Source organism: Talpa europaea, assembly GCF_964194135.1.
Source record: "Talpa europaea genome assembly, chromosome: 11".
Taxonomy (NCBI): domain Eukaryota; kingdom Metazoa; phylum Chordata; class Mammalia; order Eulipotyphla; family Talpidae; genus Talpa; species Talpa europaea.
Window position 1 is genome coordinate 14,877,901 of NC_140078.1, and position 24,673 is coordinate 14,902,573.

General features: G+C 36.0%; 1 protein-coding gene across 4 annotated transcripts in view; it reads right to left on the reverse strand.

Annotated features, from left to right (window-relative positions):
• The window catches only part of RALGAPB (Ral GTPase activating protein non-catalytic subunit beta), a gene marked incomplete at both ends in the record, with an annotated part of 58,813 nt that overhangs the window by 21,412 nt on the left and 12,728 nt on the right, over window positions 1–24,673 (reverse strand). Inside the window, 14 exons of one of the 4 annotated variants that reach the window (XM_084247163.1) lie at window positions 332–483; window positions 2,348–2,530; window positions 3,628–3,749; window positions 5,510–5,639; window positions 7,107–7,171; window positions 10,334–10,481; window positions 10,829–10,943; window positions 11,725–11,892; window positions 14,638–14,839; window positions 16,056–16,091; window positions 18,258–18,474; window positions 18,599–18,747; window positions 19,656–19,834; window positions 23,415–23,546. In XM_084247163.1, the coding sequence (XP_084103289.1) occupies window positions 332–483; window positions 2,348–2,530; window positions 3,628–3,749; window positions 5,510–5,639; window positions 7,107–7,171; window positions 10,334–10,481; window positions 10,829–10,943; window positions 11,725–11,892; window positions 14,638–14,839; window positions 16,056–16,091; window positions 18,258–18,474; window positions 18,599–18,747; window positions 19,656–19,834; window positions 23,415–23,546 (1,998 nt within the window). Of the gene's footprint in view, window positions 1–331; window positions 484–2,347; window positions 2,531–3,627; window positions 3,762–5,509; window positions 5,640–7,106; window positions 7,172–10,333; window positions 10,482–10,828; window positions 10,944–11,724; window positions 11,893–14,637; window positions 14,840–16,055; window positions 16,092–18,257; window positions 18,475–18,598; window positions 18,748–19,655; window positions 19,835–23,414; window positions 23,547–24,673 lie in introns of all 4 variants that reach the window. The other 3 variants (XM_084247162.1, XM_084247165.1, XM_084247164.1) reach the window with 3 other exon arrangements.

The following is a 24,673-nucleotide window of genomic DNA, read 5'->3' on the forward strand; positions in this document are numbered from 1 at the left end:
TTTCATTCTAATGCCCAAAACCAATTAGCTCTGATAAAAGCAACATTGTTTATTAGATATTGTTCTTCCATTTTCGCTCCTCCTTAAAAGGAATGTCCAAGAATGTCCAAGACCAAGAGAATCTGATTTAAGAATCTAAGAATTTGAGGAAGATAACTGAAGCAACCAGACTAGTAACGGGAATAAGTGGTTTTGGTTTTCTAAAATACGACAGATATATAGATGTCACAAAGCACATTAGCTAGGTGAGCTTTCAGTACCCCATGCAACACAGATCATAGCCAAGCCCATCTCATTTCTAAGTACACTCTCTGTGCAGTCATTTTCATACCATGTTAGCGTGGCTTCAGCAGCATCCTTTACTCTCATAGATGCAGGATTTGGCTCCTTATCTCCTTTGTACTTGACCTCTTGCTCACTGTTTTTGGACTTACTTCCTGAAATCCCAAGTTCCACAATCTCCAGTACTTCCTTAAGACAGTCCTAGAAGCAGAAAGGGCTGATCAGTTTTTACAATAACTCTTAACTATCTTACAAGACAAGGAAACACAGTAGTTCCCATTATCTGTGGTTTTAGTTATCCACAGTAAATCTAAGTCTCTCACAATATTTTGAGAGATCACATCCACATAACTTTAATTACAGAGCAATTATTCTATTTTATGATCAGCTACTATTGCTCATCTCTTACTGAGCCTAATTTATGAATTAAACTTTATCATGGGTATAACAAAAATATAGCATACAGAAATTGGTAATATCTGCAGTTTCAGGTATCCATTGTGGGTCTGGAATGTACTCCCATGAATGACGGGGTCTACCTAATACATACCAAAATGCTAAAATTGGTCATGTTTTGGTGGCGGGACTTCAGTTTCTAATTTTCCTTCATAGCTATAATTTCACAATAATAAACTCCTCCCACCTATGTTTTCTTTAAAGAACTAAATTTAAGTGTTCATAGAGCTAGATAATAAGAAATGATAAACTCAATTTTGTTAGTCACAATCCTTGTAAAATTACCATGGATTGTAAATCATGAAATTGATGTAGCATCAATTCAGTTAAACCTGGATGATTTGTAAGATGTTAGCTATCCAAAGGAAGTTTATTTTTAAACATGATCATAACTTCCGGTATCATAGCTTCAGAAGTAACTAAGACTTAGCCAACAGTATTATTATTATTTTTTAAAGATTTATTTATTTATGCATATAAGAGCTGGGGTACAGGCCAGAGATGCGGGGGGGGGAGGGTGGGTGAGAGGATCCACCAGAGATAGAGGAGGGAACAGAACAGGCAGACTGAATGAAATACACTGCTGAAGGGAGCAGCGGGCGAGGCAGGAGAGGTCTGCTTCGCCATGTGGGTTTCTTTCTGGCGGCCAGGGATCGAACTCATGCTGCAGAGGCTGCAGATTGCTTCATAGAGAGGTGCTTAACCCCTTGCGCCACCAGGGAGGCCCACCAGTATTCTTTTTTCTTTTCTTTTCTTTTTTTAATAGAGGCATGTTTTTATTTATTTATTTATTTGTTTGTTTGTTCGTTTTGTTTTTTGTTTGTTTATACATACACTGGGTACAGTCAGAAGCACAGGAGGGTGAAAGAATTCACTAGAGCCAGAGTGGGAGGCAGAGCAGGCAGAAGGACCGAAGTACACTGCTGAGGGGAGAAGCGGGCGGCAGGAGAGGTCTGCGCGCCATGTGGGACCCTCCTCCGGTGGCCGGGGAGCAGCCGGGGATCGAACTAGCGCCGCAGAGGCCGCGGGCAGCTTCGCAACCCAGCGCTCAACCGCTGCGCCACCGGGGAGGCCCTCAACAGTATTATTTTTTTTAACTAAGTAAAATTGAAACTATCCAATGGACTATGAATTATTTTCAACTCCATACCTTCCTATGAGACAGAAAATTTCTATAAGAAAAGCAATCTAAATACCTATGTATTCTTAAAAGCAGAGAAATGGGTGCAATACAAATGAAATTTTTAGATACAAGCAATGTTTATAGACCAGCTATGCTCTAGGCTTGTAGCATGGCTATCAACTTCCCTTTATGGCTTGATGGTGGGTGACAAAAATGCAAGCTAGCCATCTCAAGGCTAAAATCCTTTCATGAAAAACATTTTTGATTGTTAGGATAAATTAGCCAAGCCCCATCTTCCAAAAGAATTTCTCTATGGGTTAAATTTGCAACCAATTATAAGTATGATGACAGTTTTAAGTTGTGCTCAAAAGAACAAGTTTTACCAAAAACAGAATAAGTATACTTAAAGTATATAATATTGTATTTAAATTTAGATATCCTCTTTTAAAAGACAATTTCCCAACACACATTTTAATTTCTCCTTACCTTTTCATCAAGCATATCCGGGTGTTCTGTCAGCCAGACACAGAGACACTGGAAAGCTGCCACTATCATGGAGTGCAGATCCCGGGAGTGAAGAGGAGCTGGCCGACTACACTGGTATACAATGTAGCTGCATACAGAACTGATAGCTCTCTTCCGGTCTCCTGAGTCAACTGCCACCTTCACCTGCAGCATATTCATATGAGGAACAGTTAGCCAGGAGCCACAGTGCAAATTTCAAAGCACCTGCACTGAACCTGGCCTTTCTGAGAATGTGATACAACATAGGAACTCTTGCTTTTCAAGATATTATTTATAGAGGATCAGAGTATTTCAGATGTACTATTAAAATACTCTATAAAAAGAGGGTATTTTTCAAACCACAAAGCACTATTTCTTTTCAGCATACTTTTTCTTGCCTAAAATGTAAACTGCTAGGGTGTATCTACTCATCACCAGAGATCAAAAGAATAACTGGCAATGGAACATGTTCCTATTTCACAAGCTTCCTAATCCAACTCTGTAGTAATGCTCCACAGGCTCAGGGGTATAATTAATATAAATACAAATATTAAAATGTACAATTTGATAAAATTTTGGCATAGTATGCTCCTGTGAACTATCACTACAATCAAGATAGTGAACAAACTCCACCCCCCAAAATCTCATGTACCTCTGCAATCCTTCCTCCCATTCCTTTTTGCCCCCTCTCTAGTTAACATGAATTTGTTGCCTGTCATTGAAGACTAACTTGCATTTCCATAGTTTTACATAAATAAAAGTACCCCATATTATACTTTTTGGGGGGGCGGGGGAGGGGGACTCTGGTTTCTTTTATATTGCGTAATTATTTTGAGACTTATCTACAATTTTGTATCATTCTTTCCTTTTTCTTGCTGAGTAGTATTCCATTGTAAAGACAACACTACAATTTATTTTCCCAATCTCCTGTTAGTAAACATTTGGGTTATTTCCTGTTTCTGGACATTACAAGTCTCAACTTTCCAATATAAGTCTTTGTGTGGCTATATACTGGAATGATTGGGGGCACATGATAGATGCATTTTTAACTTTTGAAGGAACTTCCAAAGTTGTCTTCTAAAATATTAATACCATTTAATATTATAGCCAACAGTGTATGAGAGTTACAGTTCTTATTTTTGGATATAAACTATGTTTGAATATAATCAACACTGCAATAGCCATACTAAAGGGTTGGGAGATATAGAAAAAAGGGCCACAGCCCAAAATTTCTGGGCTAAATAAAAGGACTGTCCCCTTACCTTTGCCAGGCCAGAGAGTAGTTCTAAAGCTGCCAGTGATATGCTCATGTCTTGTCTCCACTGAGAATTGAGTCTTTGGGTGACGAGATGAATGCTGCGTATCAGGAGCCCAGCAGCTGAATCTGTATTAAGAGCTAGGATATAACCCCAATGCCACATCCCACAGGGAGGGAAAACAACTAAGCATTAGTAACGAAAGCACAGCATTCCACTAGGCACAGACCACAGCAGCCACAGTGAGTAACACGGGCACCCACACAGTGCTATATTCCCCGCCCCACTGGCCTGAACATCAAGCCTGATTAAACAGTGCACAGGGCACACACATTGGACCAGAGCAGTTTCTAGCTCCCAGCTCAGGTACTTAGACATCCACTGGGATTTGGCAGTTTCAGTATCATTCTTAGAACATTAAAAATCTTAAAATTTCTACATTAATTTGTAGAGAGTTACATTTTCAAAAAAGCCACTACTGGTTGTCACCTGAGGGTTTTTATAGAGGAAGGAATTCAAATTTTGGAATATACTCAGATGCTAGGAATTATCTTAATGCATCCATTGAAATTATTTTCAGGTTTAAACCATCAAAAGTCACATGCAATGCCTTTTCCAATTACATTTTAACATTAACTCTCCAAGACTACTTTAATACTTCTTATAAAATTGAATAATCAAGTCACTGTTTTTACTCGGCCTCCAATTCTATATCATAAAGTACTACTTAATATTAAATTAGGAAAATACTAAATTGAAGTTATAAAGGAAGCTTTAGGGACATTATACCTGTCAATCCTATCAGAAAGAGGGCAGTGACAACAGAAAAAGGAATGATCATTAAAGAGAGACATTCATGCGACACTAACACAAATCTGGATTTCTTAGTAAAAAATATTTTACGACATTACAAGCAGAACTCACTAACACCAATTCAAAATGTTGAAACAAACAATAATTACTTCAAACACTTATATTAGAACACATGCAATAATGCAAAAATTTTAGTTAAAAAGTGTTTTAGAGAGCATGAACAACAAATACACTTTCAACCTATAGTATACTTAAACCATAATGAGTAAGATAATTTAAATAAATTCTTCACAAATGCAATATTGAAAAATGCTGAATATCAGCATAATGACTTTATGTTATCTGACATGCTAAAGGATACTCAAAGCAAACTTTAACCATAGAAACGTGCCTGGAATCCTAGGCTCAACTACTCTCCAACCAACTGAAAAATTAAACTGACATCTAAGGATCTAGATTCATTACAATCTAGCTGGAATAACACTCACAGATTCAATACACTACTGTGTATAAAACCATAAAGATACTCTCAAACTCACAGCACCCATAATTTAATTGTCCAGAGTAAAGGACATCATATAACTGGTATTAGTGAATCGGACACTCTGTTGGCAATATGTTTTATTTGACAAGGTAAAAAATAAGTTTTCCTTTCTCAAAATTTATGACTGAAGAATCCATATTTTAGGGTATATAAGTTTTACACATGAAGGTAGATTCTTTATTCCCATCACCCTCCCATACCACAGTGCAATAATTATATACTGGCTGACTACTGTTAGACTGTGAGGTAGTACCCACATCCTATTTGATTCTGTATTAACAGCACCTGGTACCGAATATAGGAATGTCTCCTGACCACCCATTATAATCATTTATAAAATCTAATAAACTAGCCAAAATCTAACTATTAAAAGTTATAACGCTAAATAGAAAAGATTTTTTTTTCTTAATCTTTTGGATTAATATCTTCTCTATTACATTCAAATACATAAAATATCATGTTTGTTTATAGGTCTGGGCATTAGAAGTTATTCTGTAAACTGTGACTCTCAAAACCACAAGCAGGGCTTACCATAATCCCTCAGGAGCGCCTGAGCAGGTCTTTCACTGTCCGGAGTTGTAGGCTCTGTGCTTCCACCACTTGCTGAACTAATTCCACTATTAGTGCGACTATGACTCTTCAGGTTATTTTCTCCCCCTCCCTAAGATAAATAAAAATGAATCAATATTTGAAGGCTATATTCATAGTTGACTAGTAAAGACTAAAGTCAGTCATTAAAAAACTTGATAAAATGAAATGTGCCAACAGCATAAATGATCTAGATAAAAACTAACAAGCTATTAAAACTGCTAGTGTTTTTGCACTGACACGAGGGTATGAAAGCTCTGAGGATTACAGGTATCCATTCTGGGGTCTTCTTTGTTGCTGTTTACAAAGGGCCAGCCCACAAACTTTTCCATCTTCACCAGACTTCACTCTCAGTCCTCAAAGAATAAAGCCTTTGAAGCATAACTTCAGAACAGGAATACAATCTTTAAAATAAAAACTAAGCAGCTCTGCAGCTTTCCTCCCAAGCCTGCCTACCAGTGACTATGCAGGCGTCTCTCTTCACAAATCTGTCCCTTTCTGGGACAGCTCATTCTGGCACTGCGTGTAGGCAAGTGTCCCTTCTTTTCCTTTCCCTTTTCTTACATAATAGATCTGCCCTTTCGGATATATATAACAACATAAACAACAGTCACTTTCAAATGTAGCTATAGGATTAGCATAAAAATTAACTCTATTAGTATAGAGACCAACAAAGGTTTTCCTCATTTTTTCTCCATGAACACAATTCATTATATTCAGATAGTTTATTATTATTATTGGTCATCTACCAGGACACGAATATAATTTCCTCAATAATAACCTGACCACCTAACCTACATCCTGCATCCACCTATCTCATTCAGGTATAAACTTCATTAATTTTCCCACTGCCCAGCTTCAACTCCAGGTATAAAAATCACATATCTTCAAAACAGAAGTGGGGAGATAGGAATCTCAGGGAATGTTTATTTTTTTTTTTAAAAGAAACATGTTTTGAAGACCCTCAAAGGCATAGATGGTCTATAAGGTAAGAAACAGATGAGATGGGAAAGAATAAATCAAATGCTCACTTATAGCTAGAGCGTTACTTCTACTAGGGATGGAAGGAATTATGGATTTTTAGATTAAGTGAGCCAGCTCACCAGCACAGTGGGGAAAAAAAAAAAGTCTATGCATACAAGAACCGGGGCACAGGCCAGAGGTCCAGGGGGTGAGAGGATTCACCACAGAGGGTGGGGAGCAGAACAGGCAGATTGACCAAAACAAACTGCTAAGGGGAGCAGCGGATGAGTCAGGAGAGGTCTACTGCATCATGTGGGTAGCTCCCTGGACAGGGATCGAACTCATACTGCAGTGGCTGCAGATAGCTTCATAGGTTGCATCTTAACCCCTTGTGCCACCAGGGAGGCCCTCAAAATATATATTTTAAAGTAGGATCCTTTGGAATCAACTAACTGAATTTACAAATAAAATACCTTTAAAAGCCACAATAACAAACATATCGGAATATAATTTAAATGCAATCAGAAACGATACTCTCTAATATTCTCTGACAGACAACACGTGATATGCTCCTTACCATCTCCATTTGGCAACCAATGGCTTCTAAAAGTGCTGAATCTTGAACAATATTTAACATTGCCCCTGAAAGAGCAAAAAAATTACGTTTTGTATAAAATACACAATAAGAATACTAAATGGTTTAAATATCTCAGTTAACAGCAGAGAGAAAAATATTACCATAGCTGTGTATTCCTGAAATTTATATAAATTATTAATAAATCCTTTGCTTGAACAGGAAAGATTCTCTTTAGAAATGCTCTAATTTTGATCTGTCCCCAAAGTTTTCAAATCACATTTTTCTAAAATAAATCTGAAATCAAACTTTGCTTTGTATAGAAACAGAACCATTATATGTTTTAAATTAGCATGAAAGACACATGCAAACATCTCAATACTACAAATTAAGGAAAATATAAGCTCTGCTTCTGATCTTTTAAAAATAAAACAAAAGTTACAAAATAAAAATCATAGCTTTATCTTTCTGATTAGACTGCTTTTTAAGAACATGGCTCTGGGCTTGCAGATTGGCTTCAAATTATGAAGGCAAGCTGTGTGTATTTATCATCAAAGAACTTACAATCTAGAAAGGCTAGGACAAAAACAAGATGGTGAACAAAGCACACTGCCTCTTTTCCCAGTAGGGGAAAGCTCTGGTCCACAATGTGTAAAGAGAAGACAGATTCAACTTTGCCAGCTGATGGAAGACTCTTCCTTAGACTGTACATAAGTTCTTTAAAACATGGGCAAAGCAAAATCAAACACTCCATCCACTGCAGAAATTATCTGATTTCAAGAAGAATGTTATTTAAACACAATTACTTGGAGGTTCCCTCTTATCAAAACACTTTCCCCCTCCAAATGCACACAAACCTTCCAGGTTCAAAATGAATTGGACAGAAGGTCAATGCCATTGGAGGACAGGCTTCAACCCTTGGTCAGTCTGAACATGCTAATTTCAGAAGGTTTCTAAAAACCCAGCCTAGGGAAGAACACAGCTCTACTTCAGATCTGGGAATATAAACAGCAAAAAACTACATCTGTGAATCTAGAAAATCATGCCTACAATTAATAAAATTAATGGAATTTTAGAACCTATAAAATTTTTTACTCATAGATAATTCCAGTCAAGTTAATTGTCTTTTAATTAGATCTCTGGACAAATATTCTTGGCAGCTGTTACCTATCTCTTTAGAATCACTCTCCATTAAGTCTTTTTTTTTTTTTTTGTGGGACCCTCGCCGGCGGCCGGGGAATGAACCGGCACTGCTCAACCGCTGCACCACCAGGGGAGGCCCTCCATTAAGTCTTAAAAGTCTTTGAGAACCATCTCAAGCATGAGTCTACTGGAATGGCATACATTTCAACTCTGCTGAGGATATAAGGGCTTTGAATAAATGTCCCACCCTACCTTTGAACAGGATCTAAGATACTGAGAGGAAGTCCAGGTCTTACTAATGAAAAGGAGGAAAAAAGTCTCTAAGCACCATACAGCATAAAGACATTCTCAGGGGTCAATTGCTCCAAAAGTTCTATCTCCCTCCCAGGTTTTTTGGGCAGGAATGGTAATTATATTCATGTGGTTCAGTGGGGAGCATGAGGAAGTATGCTTTTCTGAGAGCGCCACTGTCAAGAGTGGTGATCCTGATATCCAGGATAGAACTTTAGTGGTACTAAGATGCAGAAGCCACAATGGAAAACCACTTGCTTTCCAATAAAGTTGCTACTTACCCAATTTGAGCATTGGGTTGGGAGGAGAAGAGGACTTGTCTGAAAGATGTTTAAGGAGGATAAGACCATCCTTAGTGCTATTACTAGGTCTGTCAACAAATCAACAAATATTTATTGATACATTTTAGCTGGTGAGGGGACCAGGAGGAAAATAGAAACAGGTAAGTCTGAGAGGCATGCAGGAGTCAGATGATGTTTGAATATAGCACCTCAGCAGATCAGAGCAAATGTACTCTCAGTGTAATGGGAAGCCAGTGGCATGAGACTAGTGACATCTACTTTATCCTTTAGAACAATCACTCAGCTTTAGTATGGAGAATAAACTGGGGGAGGAACGAGGAAAGAAAGGAGGCAGAGAGGGCCCCCCTGGTGGCGCAGTGGTTGAGCGCAGGCATGCGAAGATGCCCACAGCCTCTGCAGTGCCAGTTCGATCCCCGGCCCCGGGTGAGGGTCCCACATGGCGCGCAGACCTCTCCTGCTGCCCACTGCTCCCCTCAGCAGTGTACTTCATCAGTCTGCCTGCTCTGCTCTCCACTCTGACTCTGGTGAATTCTCTCACCATCCCGTGCTTCTGACTGTACCCCGTGCTTGTATAAATAAATAAAATAAATCTTAAAAAAAAAAAAAAAAAGAGGCAGAGAGACCAATTAAGCGGTTATATAATATCACTGATTCAAAATATAGGGTGGCTTAGATTAGGGTCCTAAGATTGATCAGGATACATTCTGGAAGTAATAGCTAGAACTAGGAATGCTGATTTCTTCTCTCTCAACACTACAAAATACTCAACATTACCTGAAACAAATACTGTTTTTTGCTATCATTTGACTACTGACTGAAAGTATTCCAATCTCTGCAATGAGACTTGCTCCAGAATAAGAGCCACATATTACTCATCTCTCTAGAATTCTCTAGCACATCTGTACCTAGAAACATAACCTTGTTCTTGATAAAAAGTCAGAAGTATAATAAAAAACAGTTGCAGTAATCAGGTTGAGAAGTAATAACGGTTTAAAATATGGTAGTAACCATCATGATGAGAAAACATTTAAGACAGAATCACTATGAATAGGAGACCAACAAGAAACAATAAGGGAAAAAGGGAAATACAGCAACTGCTACTCCTTAATTCCCTCTTAATTCCCTCTGACATGGCTCCCGGAATTACACCCAACTCAAAATTTTTTCATGTACATAATGGGCAGAAGAGAGAGAGAGAGAGGAAGAAAGAAAGGAAAAAGGAGAGAGGGTAAAAGAGAAAAAGAAAGGAGGAAAGGAGAGAAGGGAGAGAGAGGGAAAGAGAAAAACAAAAGATCACACATGAAACTAAATGTTTTCTTTCCCTCCCCTCATCCCTTCAAATTTTTTTCACATATGAAAGTAAACAAATGCTGCCTCTGAATCACAATAAATGAAATTGCATTAGGCTTAGGCGCCCGTCACTGCCTCTTCAGCATGTCTGGGGGGTAACAGTAACTTGATTTCCACTTACATAAAAACAGTAGAAACACATACCTAGTATCATTTGGGTGTTGTTGGGGTCTGTTTCCGTTTGCAAGGCACCTATTAGTATATTCACAAGCCTCAACTTCAGGGACAAAAAAGTTACTGGTTTATCATAGGAAGAGTTGTCATCATTACTAAATTTCCCTTCTAGGACCACCTGTGGAAAAAACAAATAATATTTAGCCCAGGTAGAAACTGCTAGAGTGGACAACAGAGAAGACCATTCTAACAAGCAAGGCTTTCAGTTTCACTAAAAATAGCCATTGTGCTGTCTGTCAGTAACTCACACAACATGTTATCAGATGTCACCTGTCTATCACCACTTGCAATGCAGACCAAGGCATGCTGGCAGACTAACAGAAGAAATAACACAACAAATCAACTTTGATAATTAGCTTGAATAATCTGAAATTTTTTCAAAGCTCCCATTCCAACTTTTAAATATAATTTGACTTGAATCAGCACAAAAAGTGGAATATATAAAAAGTTTTAATAAAACATTACCTCAGATTTGACTGTGCCAAAGTGATGAGGGAGGGGCAACAAAGAGAGTAGGATATTAATGGAAGATCTTCTCAATTCTGTTGGATTTACATAGCTTTTGAATTTTGAGAGTTCTCTGCCAAAAAATAAAAAAGCTATTAGAATTTTTGAACTAAATTGTATTTTCAACTATTGCCAAGTATATATTATGCCAATTTTTCACAATTCAAGCACTGAATTTGCTTTCATAAAGAATGTGGTAAATACTTTCCAATGAGTTTATATTTTGCAATCAGAGAGAGATAACGTTAAAATGTTAGTGAATTCAACTAGAATATGACTGATTCTAGGCCGGGATTGCTCTTATTCTTGGAGACCAGGTCAAAAAGTATTCCTCGGGCCTCCCCAGTGGCGCAGCGGTTGAGTGCTGGGTTGCGAAGCTGCCCGCGGCCTCTGCGGCGCAGGTTCGATCCCCGGCTGCTCCCCGGCCACCGGAGGAGGGTCCCACATGGCGCGCAGACCTCTCCTGCCGCCCGCTGCTCCCCTCAGCAGTGTACTGCGGTCCTTCTGCCTGCTCTGCCTCCCGCTCTGGCTCTGGTGAATTCTCTCACCCTCCCGCGCTTCTGACTGTACCCAGTGCATGTATAAACAAACAAACAAATAAATAAATAAAAACATGCCTCTATAAAAAAAAATTAAAAAAAAAAAAGTATTCCTCAAGTTCATGGACAAATCAGAACTGAAGGAGTTCAGAGGTAAGATGGATCTAAATGTTCTATACTTATTTAATGTGGCCTGAGTTTCCTTAGGCTATGAAGAAAACTGGATGAGATCAATCAGGAAACAGGGGAGGAAGCACCAGAAAAGACCAAGCCAAACCAGACAACTGATAATAGAGTATAGAAATGATAGCTTACCTGTCAGGCAAAATGGTTTCAAGAGCTGAAATAAAGTAAGGAACCACAACATCAATCCCTTTCAAGTCACAGCAGAACAAAGGAGGGGAGTTTAGAATAACGCTGGCCAAGACAGGATGGCACACATAATCATTTATCTGCAAACCTTGAATTAAAAGCATGTAAAATCTAGGAAAGCAAGAAAAAAATTTTAAACAAACTGCTGATCAATTGTTCTCATAATTATCAATATATTCTATAGTTATCTGAAAGTGTATTTCCACTTTTCATGATTTCTATTCCTTAAAAGCATTATTGGAGTGAGGACAATTCAGAGTTAAATATACTAAGAACCAAATTATCTTTCCTAATAGAAAAAAAATGATGTCTATTATATATGTGCTTGAAGTTTTAACCCTTGCAACTCAAAGTTACAGGTGCCAGCAAACGAAGCAACCAAAACCAAACCAAACAAATGGCTGCAGTAATTATCAATAAATGGAGGAATTACGTAACTGAATTCCATGTCAATAAAATTTGGTAGAATTTCACAATTCCCGAAAAAAAAAAAAAGTGTTTTTCTGTGCCTTTTCTCTCTTTCCCCATTATTTTGGGAAGACAGTGAAAGAATGAACCCTATATTCATCATGATACAAAGGTCACTGAAAGACAGGTCTTTTTAGAAATCTACCTGAGTATATCTTACGTTTAGCCCCCTCCCTTAATTTTCAACAAGTAAGCATTCCAACTCCCACCATTCAAGAGCAACTATATCGGTACACTCTTCTACCAAAAAGCATTTTGCCCTACAAAATTCTTCAGAAACAACTTCCTCACCTGCTGGGCACTGCTCAAACCATTTCAACGTATCTTGTCCCTAGAACTAAGTATGTAATAACCAATGGCATCTCAACCATTAAATCCAGGAGACAAATCTACTATTCTGCCTTTTTAAAGCTCTCCATCCTCCTTTTACTCCTTTTTCTTATTTTTCTCTCAGCTCTACAGTTATTTCCTTTAATAGATCCTCTCACTCCACCGGCCCCTCACATTGGTATTCATCTCTCAGGTTATTGACTAATATCGGTGAACCTTACTTCTCAAAGCTATCTCTTCCACTAGTCTAGTTTTAAACACTACTTGAGCTGCAGAATATAATCAAACCAGTCTCCAGCTCACACCTCTCAAATGAATTCCAGATCTAGCAACCAAAACTTTATTGTGTATCTAATGGCAGGACATGTCCACTTACTACTCCAGTAGTCCCTGTGCACAGCACCAGGCACAAATAGGAACTTAATAAATACCTGTTGCTAAGTATCCAAAAGGCGTTGCAAATTTAATAGCTTCAAAACTAAACATCATTTGTCCTCTCACAAATCTGCTCTTTTGGTTGGTCATACTATCACACATACAGTCTTACAGGCCAGAGAGAAAGCTCACATTCACAGCCTTCTCTCTCACTAACACCATGTGGAACATCTCCCCCAACCATAGTCTCTCTCCTGAGAAATGTGCCCCAACTGCAAGGACTGAGCGCCAGCACTCCATGTGATCCCTCACAGCCATAGCCAGCTAGACTAGAGACAGTCACTCAATCAGATCTTTCCCAGCAATCTGAAACTAAGAATCAAAGATGCTCCTTGGTCTGCTGGTCATCTAGACCAGGGTCATGGAAACTGGGAACTTAGAAGAATATTGCAATAAAGAAAAATAATATGCAAAGAAGAGAAGAATTAAACAGTTCTGGGAGACCATGAACATATAAAAACAGAAAGAGGGAATATGGTTTTGATCCTTGAACACTCTAGTCCCTGCCATTTCTGAGCACTGCTGCCCATTCTGATCTCAGCATATATTTAATAGCACTACTTTCTTGTAAATAATTCCCCTGTGCTTAAGTCACATAGAGAGGATTTTCCTGTTACTTACAGTCAGGAGACTATGGTTTAGATATCCCTGATTAGTTTCCTGCCTGTACCATCCTGTTTTATGCCTATTTGTTTTTGCACTTGGTTCCCTCTGAGATGGTCAATTTAATTCTCTATCCTAAGAACCTACCAGGTACACAAACACCTGAATGCTCTTGTTGATATTAACATCACTTCAGCAGCTATGCAAATGATCAACTCAGGAGCACAAAATAGAGTGGAAAAAAAAAAATAGGAGACCATTACAAGTTAATTTAGGAAACAAGTAACAAAGCCTGAAGTGTCATAGTGGGAACAGAGTGGAGAGATTAAAAAGAGGATTAAATACCAGAAAGGCAGGAACTGGCTAACCAACAAAAGATACAGAAGGAGTCTAAAATGACTCCTACTCTCTGGCCTGAGCAACTGAATGGATGGCAGGGAAAATGGCTGAAGTCAAAGATTTGGATAAGATGATCCTGCTCAACTTGCTTACACAGTCTAAATACAACCCATCCTTTACAAATTCAACACAACCATCCAATCCTCTGTAACTCATTCCTGGGCCCCTAGAGAATGTGTTGCTTCTTCATCTGCATGCCCATAGTACTTTAACTGTGACTCTCTCCTACCAACTCCCTGTTACTATCAGATCATTATTACTTATGTACCTGGCTTTACTCACTCGAGAAAGTAAGTTCCTTGGAGACAGGATTTACAGCTAGTACAGTGCCTGATCCTGTGTTCAAATTTATAAAATATATTTTTAAAATGTGGCCCTTCCAACTCTCTCCATAATGAAAGTAAAATAAGATAGAATAAATAATACTTCTAAAATAAAAATATTCTGATGAGGCAGGTAAAATGGAAGAGTCCAAATAAAATTTTTGATTACTTACTGACATTTGCAGGTATTTCAGACCAACATTTACTTATCAATTCAGCCTACCAAGCCATACTACAATAGACAGCCAATACTATCAAAAGTACACAAATGGAAGAATAAACAAAAAAATTCTAAGACCTGGATAAATAAGCTGGCAGAATCTCTTCTCCAGTCTTCTTGCTACAAAAAATCCTACATAGTGTCCCACAAGCCTCAGCTCTTCCTGCTTCATAGTTATCAGGAAATTCACTTGCATCAAACATGGGATTGGAAACCATGGTGTCTGTGGACATTTGTGACCCTTTCCGTCGAAACTCCATGCTAGCTTGTGTTGTGATGGCTGGGGAGAGAAAAGGAGGGTTTTATTATATTTGTCACTATGCAAATAGGCTCATGGGACCCTGGACACAAAGATCAAATGTTGGTGTCATTAAATAGCTACTTGAATAGAATTCAATAATGCTTTTGTTTAGCATCTATGTCTTAAAAATTTTTTTTAAAAAAGGGCTCTCTTAAATCTTCTTTGAAAATGGTTAACAATTAATTTACAGTGGTACTCTCAGTTTAACAGATTCTACAAGAAGCATTTCTCAACTGAATTTTTGGTTAGCAGAGTACATTTGTATATATCTGTATTACGATACAGATATACAAGACAGAATTTGGCTTTTCTATGATTTATTCTGTTTCTTTCCTCCCCTTTGGAATGATGTTTAAACATTAAGAAAAACAGCTATTGCAATTTATACATAACCCCAGAGAGACATCATAATTGCATGGGCAATCCCATGCCAGTTTGTATACTTTAGGGAGAGGGCAAGAAAAGGCTGAAAAATGGGTGAGGAGGAAGAGAGCATTCCCACTGCCCACCCAACTCCAAAACACACACCAAAAAATCACCCAACCAAGCAAAATGAGAATGAATTTTAACAACCACAGACAGCAGCTAACTTAAGGTTGATAAATTAGAAAATTGGAATTGGTAAGAAGGATTATCATGATCATTCAAGTCACTGAAACAAAAGCCCTTTGAAAGTTGCTTTTATTTTTAACAAAAGATTTCAGTGTATTGAAAATCACTCTGAAATCTTTTATCACTCTACAAAAAATATTTAAATTATTTTGTAATAATATATTTAATAGAATACAGAGTCAAGCATAAGTCTTTATGCAACTTCCCATGAGCCATTTTTAGTCCTGAATAAGTTACCCAGCAATAATACATTTGAAAAACACTACATGCAGAATGCATACAAATCAAACACTAAATCTGTATAAAAATAAGCTTAAAAGCTTAAAAAAAAAAAAGCCAAAACACAGTTAGTGCAAAGTCCTGGAATTCATGACATGACCAGACTAGTGTACAGAAATAATGGGACTGATTCAGGCAGATTAATTTGCTTTTGCCAACAATCTTCCCCATTCAAGACACAGAAGTATTTTTCTTCCCAAGTGCAAAAACTACAAGAGACAATGACAATCAAATTTTTTAATGGAATTATGAAAAAAATAAAAACATGACTGCAATTAAGGAGAAGCTTCTGGTTCCTACTTACAAGATTTATAAGAAAGAAGAATTTGGATAAAAGATGCTGCAAGATAATAGAAATAAATGGAAACAAATCAAAGGACAGCAAGTAATTATAAAATACTTTAAAGATGGTGAAATTTTACAATAAGTTAAGAAGCTTTTTAGCTTTTCAAAAGTTAGATTAAAAGCTTTATGATAACACAAGCTAGTTCAAAAACATAAGAAATTGTGCATTCAGTCAAAAATTATGATTTTGTATCATGCAAAACAATGAACAAAGAAAATTACACAACTACAAAGAATTGGTTTTGAACTGCCCATAACGTGCATTAAATTTTTAGTTCATTAACCCTTCCCAGCTCAATTTTACTTTTACAAAGTATAGTGTACTGTCATGTCAATCTGAAGCTAACTAGTTTATAGACACAAACATTTTAAGTTAGAGGTGAATTGCATGGCAGAATTCCTTGATGGCAGCCAGTACTCAGAAAACAGTGTTAATGTTCCCCAAACTCCCACCACCACCACAAGTAGCATCCAAATGCATCAATCCCATTCAACTATCTGGACATCTCCAATCTCCTGGGTAATGTAACAGCCTTTCTCATCTCTGAACACCAGGGGGAGAGAAGCTTCTATCCTTTCTCCACCAAAGAAAATGCTAAAAATTCGAAGTAATAATTTGTTGTGCACATATGATTTGAATTCTGGTTTCTATCTTTTGGGACAAGAAGATGAGGTAAAGCTGTTACAAATTACTTAGAGAGTGGAAAGAGCTGTAAATTCCTTTAAGCAAGCCTACCAAGGAAGCAGTGAGTTGACCCATTCTGGACTCAAGAGATTTTAGTGTCAACAGCCTGATACCCAAAAGGTACACTTGTAAGAATTACATCGTAATAAAAATAAAAACATGACTGACTGATTCTAGGAAATACAATACATATTAATGAATAGAAACATGGTTCAGAAAACTCGAAATATAGACACGTAAACGTAAGAAAAAATAAGCCAAAAAAGGTTTTTAAAAGTTTTCATTTAGTAAGTACATTTACTTATCCATAAGCAAGCACTACTTTCAAACTCGCAAATAAAAGGTAATATGGAAATGGCAAACAATAAAGTATCTGGATTTGAACAAAATAAACAGAGGAATCCCTAATCTCAACCATGGAATCTCAAATTATATTCCTGAAAGTCTTTACATTTACAACTTTTCTAAATTTTTTAAGATTTATATGAACATTCAAAATAATATGTATATAATAGTCACACCTTAGACTTTAGTTCTAAGATACACAACAGCCAAGAATGCATTTCTAAGAGAAAACAGAGACTCTTATGGCCATAATATGAGTTTTATCACTAGAATTAACATTCTCCCTAGAGATGCAATTAGACATCCTTTTGTCTCAATCTATTTCCAACCCCGGTGGAAAAGTGCTTTCTTACCAAACAGCCAATACACTCATTAATGCATACAGCACAGTACCTGGCACATAGTAATTACGGCTCAATATATGTTAGCCATTATCATTATTCAACTCTGTATGACAGGCCCTAAGTATTGTATGTTCTGCACTGTCCACCCTCCCGTACTTCATCCTTTACTTCACAGTATAATGGTAAAATGACACATCACATTTTATTTAGACATTTTCATTTCTATAATAAAGTCGAAATGAAGATTAAGGGTTATTAATTCTTTACCAGTTTTATTTCGCTACAGAGCAAATGGTATTTCAGAAGTTTGTCCTTGAAGTCCTTTAGACTAAAATCTGAACGGTTAAAAGACGTCTCTGAAGCATAAGTTTTCTGTTATTTATAGGTACTAATGAGTGCATGACTGCCAAAATCTAAGAAAACACTTTTTTTGAATAAATTTCCAATCAAAATCTTTCATTCTTTCTATCAATATTATTATCCTGGCTGACATGAAGGGAACTTCCAGGTCACCTACTGAAAGGAATTTGATTAAATAAAAAAATAGCTAACCTGAAGTGTGCCTAATAAAACCAGACCAAAACTCAAACCTCATAGAACATACATAAAAAGGACAAGTAGTGAAACCTCCAAAATTCTTTTACTTCAGCTGGAAGGGGTTAAGCACAAGACATTGCTTGATCAGAGACAGTTTTTTTAAAGATACATATTAATCTTGCAGGTAGGAAAGATTAAAAAGAAAAAAAAAAGAAAGAAAATGACAACATATTTCTTGAGCAATATTTACCAGTCATGCTGCTGTCTCTGTTTATCCCATTATGAAGTTTACAGTGAACAAATGCTGCATCAAATAACCATGATCCAAAGAGATTCAAGATGCTGTTAACCTTTGGTCTCCGAGGGGCAGGTAGTGGCCGGGGTTCTGAACTAGTTTGATTTGGACTTGAGAGAGGAGATGTGGAGGATGCCTGGTGCTGAACTTTGGAGGCATGAGCAGTACTAACCTATTAGAAAAATGTAAGAATATATCCACGCTCATGAAAAGTCTGAGAAAACAGAACTTTTTTAAAAGGATGGCATATTAAAGTCAACCTTATATGGCCTAACACTAGTGATAAAAACACTTACCGTACTTGTCTTCATGGTAGCCTTATTCACAGTAACAGCCCGGTGCCTCCGGTTATGTGGCGGGGTGGTATTGACAGCAGTGCTCTGGGGCATACTTAACCTATTCACGGGTGTTGGAGGAGCACTGTCTGACCGGGGTCTAGAAATGCCTTAAAAAGAAAAAAAGACGACGAAGTTATTTTTCATAGTTCAAAATAAGCAGTCAGAAAAGCTTTCTCAAGTAACACCAGTGAGTTAGACTAAAAGTTTTAGATGGCCATGGCTACACAGAATGAACTACATTGCAAACCTCCCTCAGAAAGAAAGAAAAAAACAAAACAAAAAAACCTCCTTTAGAGCTAGATGTGGCCATGTTCTGACCATAAAGAAGAGAATAATTATTGGGTGGGTCTTCCAAAAAAAAATTCCATAAAAGGTTCAATCAAGTGTAAGCTCTCCTTCTTTTAATTCCTGAACAGGAAAGTTTGAACTTATTTAACTCTTGTGACCCATTTGATAGTGCACATAAGATGGAGAGCTGCAAAGGGAAGGCCCTGTGTCCCTGATATGGTGAAACTGCTCTAGCAGCCCTGTACTGCCTATGCCTAGTCTTGGGCTTTAAACAAGTGTGAAAACAAAATGATATTAAATATCATTAACTTTCAACAGGTTAAAACAAATCTGGCTTCTCATATTCCTACAATGTGAAAGTTCAAAACACCAGCTCACAAAAAGTATAATTTGCTTTCTAATGATACATATAAGAATGGTACCTAAAGCATTCTAATCTGTATTTTCTTAGATTACTAGTAAGAATGAACACTTTTTTGCAAATCATTTGTTCATATCCTTTGTCCATTTACTCACTAAGTCTTATTCTTTTTCTTAGCATTGTATGATGTATTTATATAACAGCAACAAATACCACATTTGTTGCAAATAATTTTTCCTAGTTTATTTTTTGTAATAAAATCTCTTTGTCTTTTCCTCTGTGCTTTGCATGAAAGATTCTAAGATTAGAATCTAAATACCTACATGAAGCTTTTTAAACATCTAGCCAACAAAAAGCAAAATTCACCTAAGAAAGCATCCACAAGACAGCTGATTCCACGCATGGCACGAAAAAATATTTGAGGCAGATGCTTAAGGCAGGGATACTGATTCAATTCTTGTGGCATTCCACTCACATTCAAGAACTGTTCCTGAAATTTGGGAGTAGAGCTTATAATGGCTGGGTTACTCAAATCCACAGGATTGCTATCAAAAGAGAGAAAAGAATTATACATTTAGAAGTTTCTTTAGCAATAAAATATAAGCACTCTAATTTAAAAAACAGAACTGTTGGTGCCTATTTCTTTGATTCAGAGTTATTAAATCACGATGCATTTAACAGGCCGGTGACTCAAACATCAAAACTTCTTTACAGATTTCTGGTGTGTTTACATGAACTTACTCTGCCTAGTCAGAGAATGAGAATCAAAGTAATACTAGAAGTTTTTAATATACAAAGATATTTTTCTAATATGTTGGGAACTAAGCAATGAAATGGAAAAGCTGTAAATAAATTAACAGGAGTTGATTTCAAATCAACAGGAGAAAAAAAATTTCCACATGGAGAAAATTTTACTTTAATATTAATGTTTTCAGAACCACATTCCTTTACCACTTAAAAGTAGTTTCCAAAATCTCTTTTGACAAATTAAAGTTTTACTAAGTTTAATAAGGGGAATGTGGGTGGAGGGAATGGTAAAAAAGAAAAAAAAGGGGGGGAATGTATTCAACATCTAGATTATTCTAACTGAAATTACTAAACTTAGGTTTACTTTTTGGTTCTTTATTACAAGGGAACTAAAGTATTTCATGTACGTGAGTAAAATGTGTCCATATCACCTAAAAAAAAAATTGAAGTACATGTTTTAGAAGTTGTAAGTTGTCTGTAAGTCTTCCAATTTAAAGGGATAATAGTGTACCAGTTTTAGAAATTAAGGTTTTTAAGAATTAAGAATTTTAAATAAAATATGAAATTAAGACTAATGGAAGTACAGGAAACTGCTCTACTAAAGAAAGCAAGCTACAAGCTGAAGTAATGTTTACATGACCTCAACAAAACTGAAACACACTTTTCTCTGACACCCTCAGAATGGGAAAAATTTAAATGGTTCTTATTATATATATATATAATATAGACTAAACTTTTGGACCTGCCTGCAGGACTGACTACAGGAACTGGACAGAGCTGTATAATTGGACTTTTCTATTCTCAAGACTACGAGACTGGTTATAGAAAATAATTGAACAATTCAACTTCTAAATTGTGGGACTTCTTCAGAAATTCTAAAGATGGAACTGTAGGGGAGCAGTCTTTTTAATCAAGAGTTAATTTCATGGAAGAGGCTCTGAAAGCTGGATGGAAGTAACTAGGCTGTCTCCCAGGAAGACTCCTTATCTCTTTTCAATGGAGAAGGCAGAAATTATTATGTACACCTTTTGTTTGCTGTGCTTGTCTAACTTCCCTAATTACCTTCCCTTTCTTCCCACCCCTCAACCTATCTTGATGGCTTCCAAAGATGGGTAAGGCAGCTACAGCTGGGTCTCTCCCTTGTACAAGGAATACACACACACACACACACACACACACACATATATAATTAATATATAATTAAACATTTTGTTTTTTTCTCTCAAAAATATTAATTTTTCCAATTTTTACAAAGTATTTGAAATCAAGATTAGTGTCTATTCATGGGTATGTACTAAAGGCATATATTTAGACAATGGATTTGGCCTTGAGTTTGTATTTTTTCTACAAATAATTTAAGTATTTCCATTAAAAAATAGATTTCAATTAAATGGCCTCTCCAACTCAAGATGGTACTGATAATCAACCTAAAGCACCTGGGAAGAATTCCACTAGCTAAATGGTCAAAAGAAGTAAACTGAGAAAAACAAACAGTGGCTTATAGATGTTCTGCCCTCTGAAATTATTTTTCCATCCATTCAAACAACTCTTAATTTCAAGTAGCAGCAAGTGAGGACAGGGGAATGTGCAGAATATGAATTTCTGGTGTTAGTACATTACAATCACAGAACTATAGTTCATCATGTGGAATAGAGGAGGTAAGAATCTCTAGCAGCAGTGCCTGCTAGAGACTATAATTCATGTTTATTCAGAAATCAGAAAGCAGGCAATAAAGTTGAAATGGACTACATCTCATTCCAGCAGAGCTCTGCTAAATACATGCCTGATACTGAAAACTAGGAAAAGAAAGGCTTATGCCAATTTTTCCACATGTAAATAAGAAATGCCAATTTTATTGGCACTCAAATATTCAAAGAATAGATTCAAGATAATAAGTAAAATTAGAAATGAGAATAACAAGGGATATGGAACAGATATGTAATGAAGTATGGCACTGTCCGCATTCTGGTCAATGGAATATGAATAGCAGTGATTTATATCATTTCAAGGCCTTGTTCATTAAAAACCTCCCACACAATTTTCCTGTTCACTCTTCTCTATCTGCTAGACAGACACAGAGGAGCCTGCTTACAGAGCTGAGTCCCTACTAGAGCCACATGTTGAAGATGGCAGAACTTCTGTCATCCTGAGTCCCTGAACTACTATGTGAGCAGAGCCACCCCTTGCACCAGACTTTATTGAAGTTATATAGTATTAAACCACTAAGATTTTCTAGCTCATCTGCTAAAGCAAAGTATGTTCCTTACCATAATTAATACACAATCCAAAACCCAAAAGGTTTTGTAGGTTTTTTTCTGTTTACTTGTGTTTTGTAACTTGTCAAGCTGATTCTAAACTTCATCTGAAATGTTAAATAGGCAAGTTTATAAAAATGTTCTAAGAAATGGGGGGAAGGCCCACCAAATATCAATAATTACTCTAAAATTAAATAGATTAAAAGTGTAAATCTCATGTAATAAATGAGATTAATGGAATAACACACAACCCAAAGACAAAATTTGGCATAAATAAAAAGGAACTTAATGTCATATATAAAATATAAAATAAAATATAAAATATAAAATCTGAAGAAATCACAGTATCTGATCAAAGAACACAGATTTTCTAATTTTAAAGAAAAAAGAAATGGTCACAGAAAAATATTTTTTAAAAAACTGAGGTAACAAAAGATGAAAGATACAAATACAAACTGAAAAAAGAGAAAAAGGTTAACATTCCTAATTTTATTAAAAGGTCATAGAGAGTAATTTAGTATCATGAATACACAAATAGAAAAAAGGACTGGTCAAACCAGAAAGAGAGGTTATGCAAGGAAGAGTCGCAACAGAACAAAAGTTCCACCGAGCACATGATGGAGCTAGTAGAAAGAAAGGTAGGAAGCAATGAAGATGCACTAAATAGAAATGCTATAAAGAAAGAAATAGCACGTAGAATTTATCTCTCTGAAATTTTAGGGTGTGTTTATCAAAGAAATTTTAAACAGCAAGGATACAACAGAGCCCCTAAGAGCCAGTGACAAGTGAGTGCTGGTCACAGAGACGAGTAAGGCAGTGTCCATTGTCCACTAACTGTAATAAAGCCCTAGAAGAGATATCATTACCCAGGCTGCAAGAAGCAAGAGAACAAACAGTGGATGATCTCCTAGAGTGTAAACTAAGAATAGCCTAGGAGAGACTGATTCTGCTAGTTCAAGGGAGAGCAGAAACAGAAGACAGAGATGTGCACTTTGTATAACTTTGTTACACCTAACAATTGTGCTTTGGTAGTCACACTCTAAACTCCAACAAGACAATTAAAGCATGGTTTCTGCCCTAAGACACTTACTGGTTAAGACCATAGGAAATACTGAAACAGTACCTTAACATATGTAAAAAGCGAAACCATGTCTGTGCAACACACTCATTATCCATTTCAGGAGGAATCAGACTGGCATCTTCATCGGGAATTTTAAATGGAGGAAATGAAGGACCATATGTAAAGCGTAATAATCTAGAAAATAAAATAATAACACTAAGTTCACTTCTTAAAAGAATGAAAGATACATTTAAGTATTAAATTACGATGATATAAAAGAAGACAGATGAGACATGTATTATATCTCACTGAAATAAAGGTAAATGAAGATCTTTGTTTATAAAAAGCACAAACTAGAAGGAAATTTTCAGTTTTATAAAAGACATTTTAGATTATAACTTGTCATTTAAATAACTGATCTATTTAAATAACTTAATTGTAATTTACATTTTTATAAGTTATATAATATGTATTACTTATTTTTTAATATTTTATTTTATAAAAAAGTCAGAGAGAGTAATTTAGGATCACTAATACACAAACAGAAAATGAGGCTGGTCAAATCAGAAAGGGAGGTTATACAAAGAAAAAGCTTAAGAATTAAGACAATACACAACGAACAATATATACTTTATTTATAGAGAATTTTTTAACCTTATATTACTTATATTTATAAAGTTACAAATTATTTTATAAATATTTCATATTGTAAGCATTATAAACTTAACATTTATTGTATAAATTTTACCCCCATTATATAATAGCTGTATTACAGCACATGTCATATATAGTATTGTATATAATATTTATAATTTAACAACAGTAATAAGATCAAAAAATTTTGTAATCATTTATAAAACTATAGGTATTTATGAATTGTAAATCTATAAAATTAATAATTTAGTAAGCAACTACATATAATTATACATTTAGTCATAATTATGTAAATTATTTTTAAAAGACTCATCCCACCACAAACTCTTTCAACACAAGCAAGCTATAATTCATAATAACTATTAAACAACTTTACATGAAGTTCAGAATTTATCGTGCACCTTAAAAGTAATTTAACAATTCCAATACCTTATTTAATAGTAACATTTCAAATATATTAAAACTTTTCAAAGCCCTTTAACTCAATTATTCCATATCTAGGGAATTAGATCTTAATAAAATAACCAGAATACAAAAGCTATATATATGTTCACATAATGAAAAACTAGTCATTAAAAATACGATCTCAAGATCTATTTAATAATGAAAAGCAGCACATGTAAATTAAAGCAGAACAAGAATCAGGTAAAAAAAAAGTAGATAACACT